General features: G+C 45.5%; 1 protein-coding gene across 7 annotated transcripts in view; it reads left to right on the forward strand.

The window, feature by feature from the left end:
• The window catches only part of zswim8 (zinc finger, SWIM-type containing 8), a 160,590-nt gene extending 144,089 nt beyond the window's left edge, over positions 1-16,501 (forward strand). For 4 of the 7 annotated variants that reach the window (XM_061691079.1, XM_061691081.1, XM_061691082.1 and 1 more), the window contains 8 exons: positions 3,343-3,632; positions 3,797-4,020; positions 5,815-6,309; positions 6,535-6,730; positions 6,849-7,013; positions 7,203-7,322; positions 9,937-10,115; positions 14,275-16,501. In XM_061691079.1, coding sequence (XP_061547063.1) covers positions 3,343-3,632; positions 3,797-4,020; positions 5,815-6,309; positions 6,535-6,730; positions 6,849-7,013; positions 7,203-7,322; positions 9,937-10,115; positions 14,275-14,478 — 1,873 coding nt within the window. In that variant the 3' untranslated portion in view covers positions 14,479-16,501. The remainder of the gene's footprint in view (positions 1-3,342; positions 3,633-3,796; positions 4,021-5,814; positions 6,310-6,534; positions 6,731-6,848; positions 7,014-7,202; positions 7,323-9,936; positions 10,116-14,274) is intronic. The other 3 variants (XM_061691080.1, XM_061691083.1, XR_009769510.1) reach the window with 2 other exon arrangements.
• Positions 16,502-22,072: the final 5,571 nt, after the last annotated feature.

Here is a 22,072-nt window from a genome sequence, read left to right on the forward strand (position 1 = left end):
CTGCTTGTTTTAGTTTGCATTGATATATCGATCATGCCTTCCTGAGGAAAGGAGCTGGAAGAGGTGGTGACCAGGATGTGGAGGGTCTAAAAGGATTTTGCATGCTCTTGTCTTAGTTCTGGCAGCGTGCAAGTCCTCAAGGGTGGGTAGGGGGGAACCGACAATTTTTTTCACCAGTTTTGATTATCCGTGGCAGTCGGAGTTTATCCTTTTTTGTTGCAGCACCACACCAGACTGTGATGGGTGAGCACAGGACTGATTCGATGACTGCTGTGTAGAACTGCCTCAACATCTCCTGTGGCTGGCCGTGCTTCCTCAGAAGCCGCAGGAAGTACATCCTCTGCTGGGCCTTTTTGAGGATGGAGTTGATGTTGATTTCCCGCTTGACGTCCTGAGAGACTAATTCCCAGGAACTTGAAGGTCTCGACTGTTGACACAGGGCAGTGTGAGGGGCAGCTGTGGCGAAGGATGAATCAGAATCATCTTTATTTGCCAAGTATGTCCAAAAAACACACAAGGAATTTGTCTCCGGTAGTTGGAGCCGCTCTAGTATGACAACAGACAATCAATTGACAGAGAACACTTTTGAGATGGCGGGCTCGCTCCCAGGTCATCCTGCAGCATCTCACCAAGGTCAATGCCGCTGGAACTGTGGACTCTGGGGCTATGTCAGGAAATAGAGATGGTTGATAACCATGCACAACGTGAAAAGGCGATAGACCAGTGGATGCAGAGGGGAGGGAATTGTGAGAGAATTCGACCCAAACCAGTTTCTGAGACCAGGATCGTGGCTCCTGTGAAGCAAGACATCGGAGCCCAGTCTCCAGGTGCTGGTTCAGCCTCTCGGTTTGGCCGTTGGTTTCAGGGTGAAACCCAGATGACAGACTGACGGTAGCACCTATGAGATTACAACACTCCTTCCAAATTTGCTAAATGAATTGGGAACCCCGATCGGATACCACATTCTTGGGGAAACCATGGAACTTGAAAACCTGGTGTATCATTAACTCTGCAGTGTCTTTAGCTGAGGGGAGTTTCGGGAGTGCAATGAAGTGTGCCATTTTAGAGAACCTGTCCACGACTGTGAGAATGGTGGTATTTCCTTTCGAGGCCGGTAATCCCGTTACAAAATCTACGGAGATCTCTGACCAAGGACGTTGTGGTATTGGCAGGGGTCGCAACTCCACAGAAGGACGTTTACGAGAGGACTTGTCGGCAGCACGTACCTGGCAAGCCTTGACATAATTGGTGACATCCCTTCTAACATTGGGCCACCATAAGCGCTGTTCGACCACAGATTGAGTCTTGGCAATGCCTGGGTGACATACAGTCCGGTTAGTGTGGGCCCAGTGGATGACTCTTTCCCTTAAGGTCGTAACCACATAAAGCCTGTTTTCAGGGCAATTTTCAGGGCTAAGAGTATTCTTCAGAGCCTCCTTTACCGCAGTCTCAATGTCCCAAACAAAAGCGGGAACGAAACATGCCTTGGGCAAAATGGTTTCAGGGTCGGACAAAGAATTCTCTGCGCAGAAAATGCGCGATAAAGCATCTGGCTTACCATTTTTAGAACCAGGTCGGTAGGATAACGTGAAATTGAATCGAGTGAAAAACAGATCCCATCGAGCCTGCCTCGCATTTAATCTCTGAGCAGACTTAAAATATTCCAGGAATGTCCTAACTTCATTGGAATTGGGGTTGTACAAGTGTTGGCAAACAGAAAAAACGCACCCAACAGGTGGAGCAGCTGATGGCCTGCCTGACACACTGGCGCCATCTTGCCACGTCACTCCACGACACATAAAACATCCATCTATCCATCCATCCATTTTCTTAACCGCTTATCCTCACTAGGGTCGCGGGCTGCAGGAGCCTATCCCAGCTATCGGGCGGGAGGCGGGGTACACCCTGAACCGGTCGCCAGCCAATCACAGGGCACCTAGAAACAAACAGCCATTCGCACTCACATTCACACCTACGGGAAAGTCCTCAATCAACCCACCACGCATGTTTTTGGGATGTGGGAGGAAACCGGTCCCCAGAACTGTGAGGCAGATGTGCTAACCAGTCGCCCACCGTGCCGGCTCACATAAAACATATACACATAAAAATATTAGAAAATATAAAATTTCACAAACAGCTAACATTTAATAACTGGTCAATATAGAGGCTCCTGACATGACTTTGGCTCACAACACGATAACTGTTTAAAGTTTGTTTCTTTTGTTTTTTTCAATTTTAGAACACTTAATGCTGGTTTTATCCCTGTTTATTCAAGAATTTTTGGGTTGGTTCAAAAAAAAAAAAAAAGTTTTTTCAAACAACCAAATTATTTCGGGGGTCTCAAGAACATTCTACTAAAATAGGCCTAAAGACGCCACTGGCTTTTACACAGTCCGTGAAGTCTGGCTCTCGCTCCTGACACAGCCCTTGTGCCACACAGGATTACAGCGTCATTGGGATCATCATCCCTGATTGGATCGCTCATCTCCCCTAATTTAAATATGGAAACATTGGCTCTGATTTGTCCAGATCACGTCTGCTGGATGTGTCCTTCGATGCCTAATTCAAATTTGGATTGCGGGAGTCGTGCACAATGAACGTGCATTCACTTCTTCTGCCACTACCTTTGCCCTCTCGGGCAGGTCGGCGGCTGCTTGCGTCTGTCGCAGAAGTGCTGTGGATCGCCGCAAGGGACGGCGTCTCTGTGGCCCTAACCCGCGCCTCCTGCTAAAAGTCTCCACGTTCCCACGACTTAATTAGCCTGTCTGTCATGCGTGCATCTGTTCACATTGTGTGTGTTTGTGTACGTGTGCATCATTCATATACGGTACGTGCAGACAGCAGAGGAACATAAAGGAGAAACATAGACATAAAAACATGAATAGTATGGTACACACGTTTCTTCGCCATGTGACAGATAGGCCTCTGAGATGTACACGGCAAACGGAAAATGTACTCTCATTTGGTGCCTGGCGATTGTTCATTTCGGACGCTGGCTGCAGGTGCATTTGGTAGCATTTTAGCTGAAGATTTTACCCTTGTCTGTAGTGTCTATATATTGACTTAAAAAGCCTTGGTCTGCTAATTGAGATGTGTTGTTGTATGTATGTATGTGTGAGTGAAAGAGGTTTCTGAAAAGATGTTGATGCATTTAAAAGATCAGGAGCTGAAGCCAAATGCACATTATCAGGTATAACAGAATGTTGTAAATCTCCAGTATATTCACAGAATTAGTTACATTGAAAACATTTGTTGAAAGTTTTTAACAATGTTTTTAATACATTTGAATGAATCCTATATATTGATTATTATAACACGTTTAATTTTGTGTTCTGTGTCTAGGTACAAAGGGCGTCGTCCAGAGTGTCATGTGCCTCATGTGCCTAACCAGCCATCAGAGGCTGCAGCTCACTTTTACTTTGAGTTAGCCAAGACTGTGCTCATCAAAGCTGGAGGAAACTCATCTACCTCCATCTTCACCCAGCCTTCTGTTAGTGGAGCTCACCAAGGACCCCACAGAAACCTGCATCTCTGTGCCTTTGAGATCGGCTTGTATGCTCTTGGTCTCCACAACTTTGTCTCTCCCAACTGGCTGTCCAGAACCTACTCCTCACATGTGTCCTGGATTACAGGTGTGTCTCAGTGCACTTTGTGTTTGTGTGTTCATGAGTTTGCTGTCCTGTCTGTACACAATATCACGTGACGATTTTGGGGGTTGGTTTTCAATTTCTGCTCTAAGTCGCTGTCATGTATGATATTCTCATTTGCTCTTCACACTCATACTATACCCTTTCAGGTCAAGCAATGGAGATTGGCAGTGCTGCCCTCAACATTTTGATGGAGTGTTGGGACGGTCACCTCACACCTCCAGAAGTAGCATCACTGGCTGACCGCGCATCACGGGCTAGGGACCTCAACATGGTCCGTGCAGCTGCGGAACTGGCTCTGAGTTGCCTGCCTCATGCACATGCTCTGAATCCGAATGAAATCCAGAGAGCCTTGGTGCAGTGCAAAGAACAGGTGCTCCAACTTTCGTTTGAACCGTCGTCGTTCTTTGCTGAATGTTATTTAAAAGTCAGCTGTGCTCATTTGTTTTATTTGAAAAAATTCAAATGAACTTATACAGTCCCCTCCAAACGTATTGGAACGGCAAGGTCAATTCCTTTGTTTTTGTTGTAGACTGAAGACATTTGGGTTACAGATCAAAAGATGAATATGAGACTAACGAGTATAAGTCCACGTGGTGGCACGAAAGGACAAAGGGGGAGGGGGTTGGGCCAAACCCATCCCATAGCTGGAGAGATGTTAGCCAGAGACGAGAGAAGCAGGACACACGAGAGCAGAAGCGGGACTCAAAGGTTAAATACCCAGGGGGCGTGTCTAAGAGACAGGGGAGACTGAGGAAGACCACGCCCATCGACTTGAATTTTGGTCTACAAATCATATATTAATAGAAAATACTCCCGACATTCTACTCTTACTCATAGATCAAGCACATAGAATGATTGTTTAAACTTTAGTCTTGGCAGATCAACTGCTTATTGTTCAAGCCAACATTTTGTACTGTTTGGCTTCAAATCAAGATGAACAGTTCTCAAAGTCGTGCAGCTGGACCTGTAAAGCTGACACAACGACACAGACATCAAGGCATACATTTGGAATATTTCTGCAGAGTTTGTAAAATATCAAATGAGACATTTATCTTCAGTTAAAGAAACTTCCGGTGAGAGTCAACAGGTATGCAGTAACTCAAACGTGAGCAGGTACCGTCTGCGTTCCAGCAATGTTCCGAGTGGTTGAGAGGGTCCAACCTTTTGGTCGCTCTGTCACTTCAAAAGAAGGAAAGGAGTCTTTGATGACTGGAATCCAGATACGTCTGGAAGCCCAGCCAACATACACCTGGCGTCCTTTGGTGGCCGTCCTGCACTGCGGGGTGGTTTGGGAGAATGCAGTTTATCAAGTTGTTGTTGGTGGAGTGCAGTGCCAACCGGGCCGTAGTCACGAATGTGGACATTTTAGACAATCGATGATTTGTGTCGTAAAATCTTACATTGGATCAGCCCATGTCGTGCACAAACTGAGGAATTGTGGATTAATTTCAAAATACTGTCCCATTGGCCATCATCAATATGTCCCGGATCCTTTTCCCACAATTGCCTAGTTTTCTTGGAGAAGACTGAGCCAGTGGAATTCATGATATTATAGAGTGAAATATTCCCTTTCTGGATTGGGTTAACCATCAAGGCTTCTTTAAAGTTGTGTGGGCGGCGACTGCGCTGACATCGCTGCGGCTATCCTGCGCGCAGTTTGCCTTTATACTCGAGCGCAACCCACGCGTGCTGTTTTGAAAAGGTGCTGCAGTTCTCCTCCAAGTCGGGGGTGTCGCTACGGCTGGTATTGGCTAGGACACCGCAGGGTGGAGTTTCCTCTGCATTTTATGGTCAAGAAGGGGTGTTCAAGTTCATGACAAATTCACTTGTAAAGAGAGAGAGATATGCAATATTTTTTCAAACATAAAATCTTTGAGTGGTGAACATGAACTGAACCTAATTTCAGCAACGCTCTGATTAGTTTTATCGGATCTTTGATATATTCTATTTGTTACTCCTGTTACACATATCATTGTAAGAACAGGTTACATATGCTTATTTTATGCTATGTACAACTATTTTAAGCAAATCAAAGCAGTTAATGTTCTTTGTTTTTTTATCTCAACACGTTATGCTTATTTTATGCTATGTACAACGATCTTTCAAGAAAAATCAAAGCAGTTTATGTTCTTTCTTTGTGTTTTTTATCTCATCTTTTATTCAGGACAACATGATGCTCGAAAAAGCCTGCGTGGCAGTCGAGGAAGCAGCTAAAGGTGGAGGCGTGTACCCTGAAGTCTTGTTTGAGGTCGCTCATCAGTGGTACTGGCTGTATGAACATTCGATCATAGGAGGCTTAAACCAGCAAAGAGAGACTTCTGGACGCTGTGGGGCCAACGGCGGTATAGGTAGAAGGCCCCCAGAGACTAGCTGTGGCGTTTTTGATGGTGGAACCAATGTGGAGGTGGCTGGGATTGCAGTCACAGGTTCCGTCACAGCAGCAGCTGTTGTACCTGTTATCTCTGTGGGCTCGAGCATGTACCAGTCTCATGGCCTGTCGGGGCAGGTTATGGCGCATCCTCATGCCCATGGCCTTCATCCCTATGCCACCATTCAGACCCATCTGCCCACAGTTTGCACCCCTCAGTACTTGGGTCATCCTCTGCAGCACACAACCCGCCCTGCTGTCTTTCCTGTGTCCGGAGGTGCATACCCACAGGTTAGACGCGCTCGTTAATGTCATAGATAATATTTCTTTTTTTTTTTCTTTTTCAATTGTCGGTGATACTGTAAGTGTAACGTGTAAAGAATGATGCTTTATATGTCCCTGGTCCCCTTAAAACCTGTTGTTTCAAAAATGTTCATTTCAAAGGCTATCCTGTAGCTATTTAAGGGAGCTGAAGTCAATTGTCTTATCTGTGCATATTTTGTTGTTCTTTCTCAGTGCTCTCTGCTTTACTCTCAGGGTATCCACTCAGCCTTTATTGGTGCCCAGTACCCCTTTTCAGTGGCTACTGTTCCCTCACCTTCCATGACAGCCACAGCTGTGACCTTCCCTGCAATCCCTGTGCCATCCCTGACGCAGATTTCCTATCCCTACCATTCTGAGACCAGTCTACCAATTAACACCACTGTAACAGGTCAGGACCGTGTGCGTCTGTTTGACCGTGTGCGTGTTTGCGTGTCGTGTACGTGTTTAATAAATTTGCCAAATGTTGTTTTTCACCACAACTGTTGTGCATCTGTCATGTTTTATAGTTGGCAGCATCCATGCTGACTCCACCTTACAGGCCATTCAGGGTTCCGCTCTTTCCTCCCAGCCCAGTCCATTGGTCAGCACTTCCTTCCCAGTGGAGGAGGAACAGCACCACCAGCCAATCAGCCAACAGGGCATGCACTATCTCCATTCTGCCTATAGAGTTGGTGAGAATTGTCATAGTTTATTGAAACACTGTGAACAACAGTTTCAAAAACAATAATAGTACTGCTACGACTGCTACTAAAAGTAATAATAATAATAATTATACTACCACATCTACTACTACTACTACTACTACTACTACTACTACGAAGAAAAATAATCATAATAATAACGACACCTCCTTTGCTCAGGGATGCTAGCGTTGGAGATGCTGGGAAGGAGAGCTCATAACGATCACCCGAACAACTTTTCCCGAAGCCCACCCTACACCGAAGATGTAAAATGGCTGCTGGGGCTTGCTTCAAGGCTGGGTGAGCTCATCAGTCCCGAAGTATTTGTTGGGATGAATAGCGTTGTGACAGTTTGGATCATGCAGCTTTTGTCTGCAGTAGGGAAGTCCCAATCACGTGATTGACCCCGATTTTCAAAGATTTTTCAAAGAAAGTATTCAAAGATCGGTTTGATCAATTTCCTTTTTTTTTCGGTCCTGTTCGGCTGTTAGGTCAAGCAGAAAGGAAGATCCGTAGCCCTTTGATGCCGGAACAGCTTTACTGTGGCACAGTAAAACTTTTGAAGCTACCACTGGGGCTTCTTTGTATTCTGATGGATATTTATTGAGAATTACAGTTGTTCAGTCGAACAGAGCAAAGTTTATAAAGGGGAGTGACAGAAAAAACAAAGGGGGGAGAGTGTCAAGGTAACTAATATAAATTATATATATATAATATAAGAAAGGAAGATGACAAAAGACGATATACAGGAGGTACGGAAAGACCCCCTTAAATGTTTCACTCTTTTGTTATATTGCAGCCATTTGTGAAAATCATTTTTCATTTTTTTCCCCCCTCATTCATGTACACACAGCACCCCATATTGGCAGAAAAAAAATCATTGTTGACATTTTTGCATATTTATGAAAAAAGAAAAACTGAAATATCACACATAAGTATCCAGACCCTTTGCTGTGACACTCCTATATTTAACTCGGGTGCTGTCCGTTTCTTCTGATCATCCTTGATGGTTCTACACCCTCATGGGAGTCCAGCTGTGTTTGGTTATACTGATTGGACTTGATGAGGAAAGCCACACACCTGTCCATCTATACAAGACCTTCCAGCTCACAGTGCATGTCAGAGCAAATGAGAATCATGAGGTCAAAGGAACTGCCTGAAGAGCTCAGAGACAGAATTGTGGCAATGCGCAGATCTGGCCAAGGTTCGAAGAAAATTCTCCATAATCCTTAAATGGAAGACGTTTGGGTCGACCAGAACCCTACCGAGAGCTGGCCGTCCGGCCAAACTGAGCAATCGGGGGAGAAGAGCCTTGGTGAGAGAGGTAAAGAAGAACCCAAAGATCACCGTGGCTGAGCTCCAGAGATGCAGTCGGGAGATGGGAGAAAGTTCGAGAAAGTCAACCGTCACTGCAGCGCTCCACCCGTCGGGGCTTCATGGCAGAGTGGCCCGACGGAAGACCGCATGGAGTTTGCTACAAAGTGTGGCCCGACGGAAGACCGCATGGAGTTTGCTACAAAAACAAAAAAACACCTGAAGGACTCCAAGATGGTGAGAAATACGATTATCTGTTCTGATGAGACCAAGACGGAACTTTTTGGCCTTAATTCTGAGCGGCGTGTGTGGAGAAAACCAGGCACCGCTCATCACCTGTCCAATGCAGTCCCAACAGTGAAGCACGGTGGTGGCAGCATCATGCTGTGGGGGGGTTTTGCAGCTGCAGGGACGGGACGACTGGTAGCAATCGAAGGGAAGATGAATGCGGCCTCCATTTGTGTTGAATTCAAACAATTCTGCAAGGAAGAGAAGGCGAAAATATCTCCACAGAGATGTGAACAAATCTTTGTCAGTTGTAGAAAAGGCTTGATTTCAGTTGGCCCCAACGAGTTATTCGCTTGAGGGGGCCGTAACTTTTTCAAACAGGGCCAGGTAACTTTGAATATTTAGTTTTCCTTCATCAATTAAATCATTTCAAAACAGTGTTTGAAGTTCACTTGGGTTGTATTCGTCTGTTTACATTTGTTTGATGTACGCAAAAATATTGGAATTTGGGAAGGGGGCCAAGACTTTTTCACAGCACTGTACACAATTCAACGAGGTGTTCATTTTATGTTCCCACCACACTTAAAGATCAAGATGCAACTTCATGTCGCATGATCATTGACTTCACAGAAACGGCTTCGGTTCAGTATGTTTGCAGTGAGTCCTCGCACACAGGACACGGTCGGTATTCGCTGCCTCGCTTCGGTCCGACTCCATGAATGAGAATCGGAAAAAGCGATGCCATCTGCTTTGTTGTGTCGCCTTTTGTTTTTAGTTTTTGAACATGAAGAGAATAGGGGGGGAATGTAGACATTAACACACCCGTCAACTGATTTGTTTCAGAGAAATTGAACTCGAGATACTGCCGATCGTGGGTGTCAAACTCAAGGCCCGGGGGCCAGATGCGGCCCGCCACATCATTTTATGTGGCCCGCGAAAGCAAATCATGCTCGTCAACTTCCGTGGGTTTTGCTCAGATCTGTGCCCAAATTCCAAATTGTCAGAACAATAAACAATAATGTTGAGATATAGCATTTTTCTGTTACCAAACCCTTCTTCTCCAGTAACTTAAACAATACTTGAACAAACTGTCTTCCTGGTCTTCTGATTTCAAAACGAGTTATCCCTCAATATGTTGTGTTATGTTGTAATCATGTTTTGGTGATGATTTAAAAAAAGAGTTTGACACCCCTGCTGTAGATAAAAGCACCCAAATTGCTAATGCTCATAATCATGTTATTTGGTCGTTCTGGCAATTTGATGTGCACATTTATTAAAAACATTGCATTGCCTGGCCTTCACTGCGGCCACCTTTGTTCTCTTTTGAGTAACAGTTTCTTTTGACACCTTTTGTCATTTTCTGTTTTGTCAGGAGTCAACTACGTATACCAGTTCTGTGTGGGAGCGGCGAAAGGTGTCCTCAGTCCATTTGTTCTCCAGGAGATCATCATGGAGGCTCTTCAGAGGCTGAATCCCGCTCACATTCACGTCCACCTCCGAACACCTGCCTTCCACCAGCTTGTTCAGCGCTGCCAACAGTTCTACCTGCAGGTATGATGCATCCATAGCAAAGTTCATATCAGTTTATCAATAAATTTTTTTTACCATGTTCAGAATCAGTATTGAAATCCAAAAATATACTCAATAATTGGCCACTCATAGTCTTGAGGTTTACTCGCCTGACAGAGTAAATGTTAAGTGTGACCGGTTGTCTCCAGGGCCGGCCGGCTCAGCCCTAGGATGAGATTAGCAAATGCAAAGGGCGCCCAAAATAATCGGGTAACAATTCCCATTTAATATACAGTAATTATATTCAAACACCTTATTACTATTACCTCTTCATTTCAAGTCAGAATGTTTCAACTTTAAGGAAAGGAAAAGGGGTCAATTGAAATTCATATATTAATATAGGCAAAATGGGAAAAAGAGGTCAAATTGGTGTGACTTTTTTTGTCTGTCCCTTCAGGGGGTCTCCGCAGCGAGACACTTGCATGATTTGTTTCATTTGTTTCGCAGTAAAGAACAGCACAGATACAGGAAAGAAATTGAGAACTATTTTCACATTTCTTTTCAATTTGTGACAAACTAAAACAAAACAACAGCAAATAAAAAGAAAAACGCTGTTTGATTTCTCTGATAAGCCTATGCGAATTACCGATTGGGGGGTGTCGCATAAAATCTCGGCGAAGGCCCCACATCGGGTTGGTTGTCTCGATACTGCATCGATTCGCTACCAAGGTCCTGTGGCGCACGAGTGTGCCGTGAGAGCTCATCGGGGGTGCTGTGGGAAATTACACAGTTTGATTTGATTTGCAACTGGAAAAGACAGTTTCATTTCAAATCAACAAGTTAGTAAAATGTGAAGCATTACGACTCCATACTTCCTTTAAAGTTGGGCTCAGATCTCGGATGCGAGAATAGCCTTAGGAGAGATTTACTTTGAAACGCATGACTTCAGATAAATTCCCTAAAATTCAAGATTAATATCAGCACGAGGATTGGAGCATGGAGTAGGCGGTGAGCGTGCTGTGACAGCGTGAGAGATTGCGTGATTTCCGAAGAGGAAAAACGCGGCGGCGCCCCTTGCGTAGACTTGGTAAAGCAGCTATTACAAGACACAAGTATTTTTCCTTTTACAGTGGCGGATCGTCGCGTCGTTCTTTTCTCTTTTCCTTCACACACAAGCAGTGGTAACTCGCAGAGAAGCCACTTGAGATTCGCGCAGCTACGTCAACGCCAACTCGTCTGTCACGGAGGATCCCAGACCCCGCGAAAAAAGGCAGATTCGTCCACTTCGACTGAGGATTGACTTGATTCGACAGAGACACAGACTAGTGTCGTCCTCCTCAATCGACAAGATATTGTCAATTACACTTGACTTGCTGCGCCAAGAGATCACCGAACTCAGAAAGAGCTTGGAGTTCACGCAACAACAGGTCAAAGAGCTAAGATTAGACAACTCTGCGCTTCGATCAAACTTCATGTCAACGTCAGCGGAACTCCAAACTCTTCGACTGGAATATAAAATCATGAAAGAAACTACGCTTGGACATTCAATCACGAAGCATGCGCGACAATCTCATTTTCTCGGGCATTCCAGAAAATGCTCCGGAAGACCCCGAGGCGCAGACTAAAAAGTTCACGATGTCCACGCTCGAGATACAGCCAGATACAGTCGACAAGATTACCTTTCACCGTGTTCGTCGATTGGGAGGCCCTCGTCCAGGAAACCGACCACGTCCCATCATTGCAAAGTTTGAACGCTGACAGCAAAAAGCTTTCGTGAAATCAAAAGGTCGAGAGCTCAAAGGGACTTCGTTCGGAATGAACGACCAGTTCCCCAAAGAAATCAACGACAGGCGTAAAATCTTGTACCCGATGATGAAGAATCGCAGTGACAAAGGCAAACGAACGTGGCCCGCTGTCGACAAGCTATATGTCGACGGCCAACTGTTTCGTGATGCCAACGTCACGCGCAGGCTCTTCGACAATCCCAATTCCAATGAAGTTGGGACGTTGTGTTAAACAGAAATAAATCAAGAGAGAATACAATGATTTGCAAATCATGTTCAACCTGTATTTAATTGAATACACTACAAAGACAAGATATTTCATGGTCAAACTGATCAACTTGATTGTTTTTAGCAAATAATCATGAACTTTAATGAATTAATTTTATGGCTGCAACACGTTCCAAAAAGGTCTGATTGCAACCAGTCGTCCTGTCCCTGCAGCTGCAAAACACCCCCACCCACGGCATGATGCCGCCACCCCCATGCTTCACTGTTGGGACTGTATTGGACAGGTGAGGAGCGGTGCCTGGTTTTCTCCACATATACTGCTTAGAATTAAGGCCAACAAGTTCCTATCTTGGTCTCATCAGACCAGAGAATCTTATTTCGCACCATCTTAGAGTCATTCAGGTGTTTTTTAGCAAACTCTATGCAGGCTTTCATGTGTCTTGCAGTGAAGAGATGCTTCCGTCGGGCCACTCTGCCATGAAGCCCCGACTGGTGGAGCGCTGCAATGATGGTTGACTTTCTAGAACTTTCTCCCATCTCCTGACTGCATCTCTGGAGCTCAGCCATAGTGAGCATTGGGTTCTTCTTGACCTCTCTCACCAAGGCTCTTCTCCCCCAATTGCTTAGTTTGCCTGGACGGCCAGCTCGAGGAAGAGTTCTGATCGTCCCAAACGTCTTCCATTTAAGGATTATGGAGGCCACTGTGCTCTTCGGAACCTTCATTTCTTTTGGTAGCCTTGCCACAATTCTGTCTCTGAGCTCTTCAGGCAGTTCCTTTGCCCTGATGATTCTCATTTGCTCTGACATGCACTGTGAGCTGGAAGGTCTTATATAGACAGGGTTGTGGCTTTCCTAATCAAGTCATCAAACACAGTTGGACTCAAATGAAGGTGGAGAACCATCTCAATGATGATCAGAAGAAATGGATAGCAATTGAGTCACAGCAAAGGGTCTGAATACTTCTGGCTGTGTGATATTTCAGTTTTTCTTTTTGAATAAATCTGCAAAACTTTCAACAATACATTTTTCTCTGTCAATATGGGGTGCTGTGTGTACATGAATGAGGGGGGGAAATGAACGTAAATAATTTTAGCAAATGGCTGCAATATACCAAAGAGTGAAAAATTGGTGTGTCCGGTCCCTGTGAGACCATCTTCCGAGTTTGGTCCGCATTGCCGGCAGGAAGTCGGCTCCGTTTCCGGTGAGGGTCGCACTCCGCCAAGGCTGCCCTTTGTCACCCATTCTGTTCATAATTTTTATGGACAGAATTTCTAGGCGTACCTGAGGCGTAGAGGGGGTCCGGTTTGGTGGCCTCAGTATTGCATCTCTGCTTTTTGCAGATGATGTGATTCTGTTGGCTTCCGTGATCTCCAACCCTCACTGGTGCGGTGAGCAGCCACTCCTGAATGAAGCGGTTGGGATGAAAATCAGCACCTCCAAATATGAGACCGTGGTCCTCAGTCGGAAAACGGTGGCGTGGCCTCTCCGAGGTCCAGCCCCAAGTGCAGGCGTTCGAGTATTTAGGAGTCTTGTTCACGAGTGAAGGAAGAATGGAACGGGAGGTCGGCAGGCGGATCGGTGCAGCGTCTGCAGTGATGCGGACTTTGTTTCGGTCCATTGTGGTGGTGAAAGAGCTAAGCCGAAAGGCGAAGCTCTCGATTTACCGGTCGATCTACGTTCCTACCCTCACCTATGGTCACGAGCTGTGAGTCGTGACCGAAAGAACAAGGTCCCGGATGAAAGCGGCGAAATGAGTTTCCTCCGCGAGGTGTCCGCGCTCTCCGTTAGAGAACGGGTGAGAAGCTCGGTCATCCAGAGTAGAGCCGCTGCTCCTCCACGTTAAGCAGAACCAGATGAGGTGGCTCGGGCATCTGATTAGGAAGCCTCCCGGAACACCACGGGGTCTCCCCGGAAAAGCTGCCGACCTCGGATAAGGGGAAGAAAATGGATGGATGGATAAATCAGGAGTTTGATTTTTGTGACACCCCCCCCAAATAAAAAAACTGTTTTTATTTTCAGCCCATATCTCCCTGCACTAACATCAGCACTGTCCAAATACTGAGCGCATGCCGTCACGAGACCCAACACAGCTCTGTGTAGCGCAAGGTGTGCAGTTGTCGATGTGATTGTGGGTGTCTTCATTCAATTCGTTGCAAACCTCTCAGACCTTTTCTCCTCTTTGTCTGCAGTACATCCACCACAGACTCATCCACTTAACGCCTGCCGACTACGATGACTTTGTCAACATCATCCGCAGTGCTCGAGGCGCTTTCTGTCTCACGCCTGTGGGTGTCATGCAGTTAAACGACGTACTTCAGAACCTGAAGAGAGGCAAACAGACTAAGGAGCTATGGCAACGCATTTCCCTGGAGATGGCAACGTTTTCGCCCTGAATTTGGGGCTCTGGAGGAATCATCACTACTGCCGCTGGGCTGAGCCGGCCTCCTTCCCGCTGGTTTTGTCGGAAATTTTGTTTCCAACCCTCAGCAATGTAGACTGCGCAAACACAGCACACACGTGCACTACCAATTCCTGTTTTTTGTCTGACAAAGTCTTGAGTTTAATTAAATCTAAAGGAAATAATTTTTTTTTTTTCTTTTCAAGTTTCTAACTGAAAAACTGGTACAAGAAGCGATGAAGCTATTTTTGGTGTTCTCAAGAAAAGTGCCGGTCCGTCCAGTTTTGCAATCAAGAGCGTTGTTTCGATGTATCAATCTCTAAATGTTCTTTTTTTTAATATCCAAAAGTGAAACAATCTTTTTGGGGAGAGCTTAAAAAAAAAAAAAAAAGGAGTAACTCAGCAGGATTTGGGGACATCTGCTTCACGATGGACAGCAACAACTGGACGATGCGAGGCCTTGGTCACTAAACAGAAACACTACTAACCTTTGAGCTGCATGCTATCTTTAGGAAATGTCATGAAAACCATCACATGATGACATTAGTTTTGATCATAGGTGAAGATTTGTCAGGATTTAATTGAAATTTGAATGCCTGGTTTGTTCCTAACAAAGATAATGATCGTCTTAAGGTTGCCGTTGCTTGGATCGATCTTTTTTCCCCATTTTGGCGCACCTTCGGAGGAGCGTGAATGGAGCCAGAGAGCCCATTCGAGGCAACCGCGGTTTTTGATTGCTTTCAAATCAAATTTTGTTGTCATCCCCGTTATAACAAAGGTAACGTGCCTGTTGAACGGCGACGATTTGCTGGCCGAGCTCAGACTCGTTCGGCGTCGTTTGTCGAGGCGATCCTTGGATTTTCTGTGCAAAGTTATATGATGACTATCTGGCTCAATTGCCAGACCGCAAATAAATGTATTACGCTTTAGGATGTTTACGCCGACGTAGGTTTTCACATTTAAATGGTAAATGTACTGTATATATTTTTCTACACTTCAAATTTCGGAGGGGGAGATAAGTATTTCCTTACTCTGTTAAGTCCAACACACACGTGGGTCCTTTTCATATAATTTGATCAATAACGGTAAGCACATTTGTTTAAAAATGTTTTTTATTTTTTAAAGTATGCCACCTCGGTTATTGACGATTTCACGTTTTAGGCATTCATAATAAAGTCAATACTTTCAATCCCGCTGATGGAGCAAATGGTGGCGGGCCATTCTTTAAATGCCTTGACTGTTATTGATCAAATTATATGAAAATGACCTGAATCTATTTTTTCCACTAACTTCTTTCTTTACCTGTTTTAGTCCAATCATATTCTTGGGGAAATGTATTTTTTTCTCCAGGTCTCATCCCAACTCATTGCTTGGTGCACAAGCACGTCGGCGTCGCCATCAGGGCTTTTCAAAGGGTTCAATATCCTTTGCCAATGTTGTGAATGCAAACGCCTTCCAACGGTCACCGTATCCACGGACTTTGTTGGCAACTCAGAAATGTAGCGGTACGTGCACCTATGCCCCCCCCGTCCCGTCTGCAACGTTAAAGAAGTTAGACGGGGCCCTTGGTCTCTCGGGGTGGATGCAGGAACCTTTCTTTAGGCACCAACTGAAAATCAAGTTCCGTGTTTCTAGCGCCTTCCAATCGCAAACATGTCTTTTCCCACAACCGAAGTGACGCACCGCTGGGTTTGTCGGTATCTTATGAGCTGCTCCCAAATTTCCCCAAACTCAGCCAAGCCAGGAGGACTCGTCCATCATCTTCACAGCAACCTTGACGTCTGGAGTCAGCCATCAGGTACTGAGGTTTCCATAGCGTGGTGGTCATCTGACTTGGCCACAAATGTTTTCATTCGACTGTGCACAACACGGTCACGATGTTGCGGCTGGTCAAAGCACATGAAACGTTTGTTTTTTTTCCACAGAACCCCCACCTCGGATAATTCAGCGACCGCTCTTGGGTCCGGCAGTATTTGAAGTTTTTTTGGGGGAATGATTTTTTTTTACTATACCCCAACGCAATGAATTTTAAATAAAACAAAAGAAGTTATTATTGACGTGTAGATTTTTGTGTAGTCTTAATGAGGTGGTTTTACAAAAATGTGTTCTTTACCATTTAGGAATTACAGCCATTTTGTGGGGCTAGATTAAACAAATTATAATAAATGAATTGTGCCATAATTGAGAATATAACCATAAATTTTCATACACACAACGGCTGAAAAAAGTATTGAACTCGTCACCATTTTTCTCACGAAATATATTTCCCAAGGTGGTATTGACATAAAATGTTCCACACGTTGGGAACAACCCAAGTAATCCATACGTACAAAGACAGTAGAACAAAGAAGCTCAGAAATTAAGTTGTGTGTCATAATGTGAAATGACACGGGGAAAAAGTATTGAACACGCCAACTGGTATTTATTTCATACTTTGTACTAAAGCCTTCGTTTGCAATGACAGCCTCAAGGCGCCTCTTGTACGGAGAAACTAGCCGCATGCATTGCTCGGGTGTGTTTTTGGCCCGTTCCTCCACACGAGCAGTCTTCAAATCTTCAAGGTTCCGTGGGCTTCTTTTATGGAGCTTGAGTTTCAGTTCTTTCCATAGATTTTCAATTAGATTCAAGTCAGGCCATTCGAGCAGCTTTATTTTTTTTCTTTGACACCAATTGAGAGTTTCTTTGGCAGTATGTTTTGGATCATTATACTTCGGTACATTTGCCCATTCATCCTTCCTTCAATAATGTGAAGTTTACCAGTACCGCTTGCTGAAAAGCAGCCCCACACCATCATGTTCTCACCTCCGAACGTCACTGTTGGTATGAAGATTTTGGGGTGATTTGCAGTGCCATTTCTCCTCCAAACGTGGTGGGCATTATGGCATCCAAACAATTCAATTTTGCTCTCATCCGACCAGACTATCTTGTCCAAATGTTGTTCAGCAAACTTGAAACGAGCTGTGACATGCTTTTTTTTTCAATGTGGTCTTGCGTGATGAGCGTGCATACAGGCCATGACAGCGGAGCACATGACTCTGTTTTCCTTGTGACAACAGTACGTGCTAATTCCATCGACCCCAGACGGCCGAAAACTTCAGACTCGCAAATGCTAAACCCAAAAGGAAGCAAACTGCAACGTTTTCGCAAGGTTGCCGACGCCATACTGACAGTTCATCAAAGAGCTATTCTCGGTACGTCACACCTCCACCGACCGAACTTGCCAGGTACGTGTATTACCCCGACACCTACAAAATTGTAGGTACAACCTGTATCCTAAACTCGACAGACACTGACCTACGACCTTTTAAAGGTACACTTTTGGGAAATTTACAGGTGTCACACTTTTGCGGCAGATTTCATCCGATTGACTTCAATCTTGGTCAGTACCATCTCAACACGTGGGACATTGAAAGTTACTTGTCCAACAGCAGTGGTGTCCTACCTATGGCCTCGGGGCCATTCCCCATTTTTGTATGGCCCGCATTTTCTCAATATAACTTGTTACACGACTTTGCGCTTCTGACAGCAGTGGTGTTCAACCTATGGCCTGGGGGCCATTTGCGGGTCATCCTCCATTTTTGTGTGCCCCACATTGACTCAATATGGGCCACACCTTTGCACTTGTCCGACAGTGTGGTTTCCAACCAACCGCCTGGGGCCAATTTGCGGCCCTTACTTCCAAGTACTTAAAACTCTCATCATAATTACCAACAAGACATACAGCAGTGTAGAAGGCCTAAGGGTTCATGACCTTTTTTCCAACACACAGTGCAGTGGACATGCCACGCAAAAGATGCCCCAGCCTCGCGCTACCGCCGCTCCCCGCCGAGGTAGACGTTAACTCCGGAGTCACACGCAGACTCTAAACGGATTAACACAATAAACTATCTTCAACAAGGCACAGACATTTGCTTTGCCTTTTCCCGACGCTAAGTGAATCACGTCTGCCTGGTACTTCAAAGCGGAGACACAAGGATGCTGAGTTAATTAACTCCCCGCCAGTCGAAGGATTGGACCCACCCTGCTGACGCCTCCACCCTGCTGAGACCTGCTACTTGGGAGTTGGAACAGGCAACAACGACACCTACGGGGCCGAGGGAACGACACTACAGACATGAGCTCATAAGACAGTCTTTGACTCGACGGGGAGTCAATATTTGAAGAACTTTACATGAACGCCACGCGTGACTGCTTCGCTGCATACTTGAATGTCTAACGTCAAATCTGTTGTTCACTGAACCAGATGGAATGTCTCACCCCACGCCACAACTGTCACATGAAAATAGGAATGTTCTCCACACCGCATAACATTCCAAACATTCATTACAGGTATGAAAGAGGATGAGCGCGCAGCAATGCAGCGGCGGCACGGCGGCCGACTGGTTAGAGCGTCGGCCTCACAGTTCTGAGGACCCGACGTTCAATCCCCGGCCCCGCCTGTGTGGAGTTTGCATGCTCTCCCCGTGCCCGTGTGGGTTTTCTCCGAGCACTCCGCTTTCCCCCCACATCCCAAAAACATGCATGAATTGGAGACTCGAAATCGCCCGTAGGTGTGACTGTGAGTGCGGATGGTTGGTTGTTTGTATGTGCCCTGCGATTGGCTGGCGACCGGTTCGGGGCGTACCCCGCCTCCTGCCCGATGACAGCTGGGATAGGCTCCGGCACGCCCGCGACCCGAGTGAGGAGAAGCGGCTCAGAAAATGGATGGATGGTTTTAAACCACAAAATAATCCAAAAATGGAAAAATAGGCAGTTCAGCCCCTCGGTGTCAGAGGGAGGAGGAGTCCGTAGACCATCGATGGCTCTGGTCAAGCTGCCATCTGGAGCAGTATTGTTTGGAATGTATGTCCAACATTGTTGTCCAAACATACCGCAAAAAACACCTGCCTCTCTTGCGAGGAGCATGTCGACGGCCTATGCGGTTTTGGAACGTCATTCGAGAGGTAGGTAGCCTTGAGCTGCTCGTGCAAACCTTCCCTCTTTGAGTACTCAGCTGAAATGACTCTTTTACAGTGTGTTCAATGAACCCACGTGTTTCTTTCTGCTGTTTTTTAGGGCTATAAAGTGTCGATGTATCTGTGCCACCATCCCTCCGGTTGAGACATGTGACACACCACGGCTCAATCCAGCAGCCCATTTGAATAGGTTTTATTTTTTTTTGTGGAAGTATTTGTTGCCCTTCTGTGCTAATATAAATTTCATTTTGTAGTTTTGCACCTTGTTTTCCCCAATAATTGCCTTCTTGTTGTGGAATACGCATATTGGCTATCAGTATAGATTGTACCATCTTTATTTATCGTGAGTTTGCATGCCTCGGTGAATGCTACTAATTCAGCAGCTTGTTCAGCCAATTCCTGATAATCATGCTGCGTGCCTTCATCAGGTCAGGGTATTAGTGTGGCTGCACTTAAGGTTGTGCGTCGCTCAACAGTCAAATGTGGTTGTTGACAGCAAGATGGCATGTTTAGCCAGAAGAATAAGTCGTCATATCCCTCTTTTTCTATTTTTTATACTTTACTTTTGTGTCGACATTTTATTTCGTCTCGGAGCTTGAACCAATTTTTGCAAATTTCGCTGGCCAGCGAAACCGTATTTGTCCCGTTGCTCCTGTATTTTATTTGAAATAGGGAGGTATCTAAGTTACAAGACGTAACATACTCAGGGGAGGGTTTCACGGTGAAGACACTGAGACCAACACCCGGCCACGTGTCCTTGGTCAAGGCGCCCTTCTCTGACGATTCCCGCCTGAGTCATCTTCCAGAAGGCGAGACATCTTCTTCTCCCCCAAGGTCAGCAAGCAACCATCAAAATCGTCCATAATACTAATGCAAGCTAAGCAAATAAATGATAACTTCAACAATTTATGAAACACTATGACAGGAAAATCTCGGGAGTTGGTTGACATGAGGATTAGGCGAAAGGTTGATATATTGTGTGTCCAGGAGACCAGGTGGAAAGGCAGTAAGGCTAGAAGATTAGGGGCAGGGTTGAAATTATTTGACCGTGGTGTAGTTGGGAAGGAGAAATGGAGTCGGGGTTATTTTCAAAGAAGAGTTGGCTAAGAATGTCTTGGAGGTGAAAAGAGTATCAGATCGAGTGATGAGGCTGAAACTTGAAATTGAGGGTGGTATGTATAATGTGATTAGTGGCTATGCCCCACAGGTAGGACGCGACCTAGAGGTGAAAGAGAAATTCCGGAAGGAGCTAGACGAAGTAGTTCTGAGCATCCCAGACAGAGAGAGAGTCGTGATTGGTGCAGATTTTAATAGAAGGAAATAGGGGTGATTAAGAGGTGATGGGTAAGTACGGCATTCAGGAAAGGAACTTGGAATCAGAATCAGAATCATCTTTATTTGCCAAGTATGTCCAAAACACACAAGGAATTTGTCTCCGGGAGTTGGAGCCGCTCCAGTACAACAGACAGTCGAATTTACAGAACACTTTGGAGACAGAAAGAAGACATTGACAAAAAACAATTGTGCAAAAAGATGCAGAGTCCTCGACCACTTAGAGCAGTTCGAAGGTGATCAGAGAGGCAGGCAGGAGACTACTCGGTGTGTCTTCTGGCAGAAAAGGAGAGAAGGAGACTTGGTGTGGAATTTAAGGTGGACGTGGGACTGCATCAGGGATCAGCCCTGAGCCCCATCCTTTTTGCAGTGGTGATGGATAGGCTGACAGATGAGGTTAGACTGGAATCCCCGTGGACCATGATGTTTGCAGATGACATTGTGATCTGCAGTGAAAGAAGGGAGCAGCTGGAGGAACGGTTAGAAAGATGGAGGCATGCGCTGGAAAGAAGAGGGATGAAGATTAGCCGAAGTAAAACAGAATATATGTGCATGAATGAGAGGGCTGGTGGGGGAAGAATGAGGCTACAGGGAGAAGAAATATCAAGGGTGGAGGACTTTAAATACTTGGGGTCAACCGTCCAGAGCAATGGTGAGTGTGGTCAGGAAGTGAAGAAACGGGTCCAAGCAGGTCGGAACGGGTGGAGGAAGGTGTCAGGTGTGTTATGTGACAGAAGAGTCTCTGCGAGGATGAAGGGCAACGTTTATAAAACAGTGGTGAGGCCGGCCGTGATGCACAGATTAGAGACAGTGGCACTTAAGAGACAACAGGAAGCAGAGCTGGAGGTGGCGGAAATTAAGATCTTGAGGTTCTCTCTCGGAGTGACCAGGTTGGATACAATTAGAAATGAGCTCATCAGAGGGACAGCCGAGGTTCGATGTTTTGGAGACAAAGTTAGAGAGAGCAGACTTCAATGGTTTGGACACGTCCAGAGGAGAAATAGTGAGTATATTGGTAGGAGGATGATGAGGATGGAGCTGCCAGGCAAGAGAGCTCGAGGAAGACCGAAGAGAAGGTTGATGGATGTCGTGACGGAAGACATGAGGGCCGTTGGTGTTCGAGAGGAGGATGCAGGAGATAGGCTTTCATGGAAAAGGATGATGTGATGTGGCGACCCCTAAAGGGACAAGCCCAAAGGAAAAGAAGATTAACTTTTAACGTTCTTGATTAACGTTGAATGTTTTTGATCAACTAAGTGTTTAGCAATATTTAGTTTGATTAACTTTTAATGTTTTGATTAC

Source organism: Phycodurus eques, chromosome 11 (genome assembly GCF_024500275.1).
Source record: "Phycodurus eques isolate BA_2022a chromosome 11, UOR_Pequ_1.1, whole genome shotgun sequence".
In the NCBI taxonomy this organism is placed as follows: domain Eukaryota; kingdom Metazoa; phylum Chordata; class Actinopteri; order Syngnathiformes; family Syngnathidae; genus Phycodurus; species Phycodurus eques.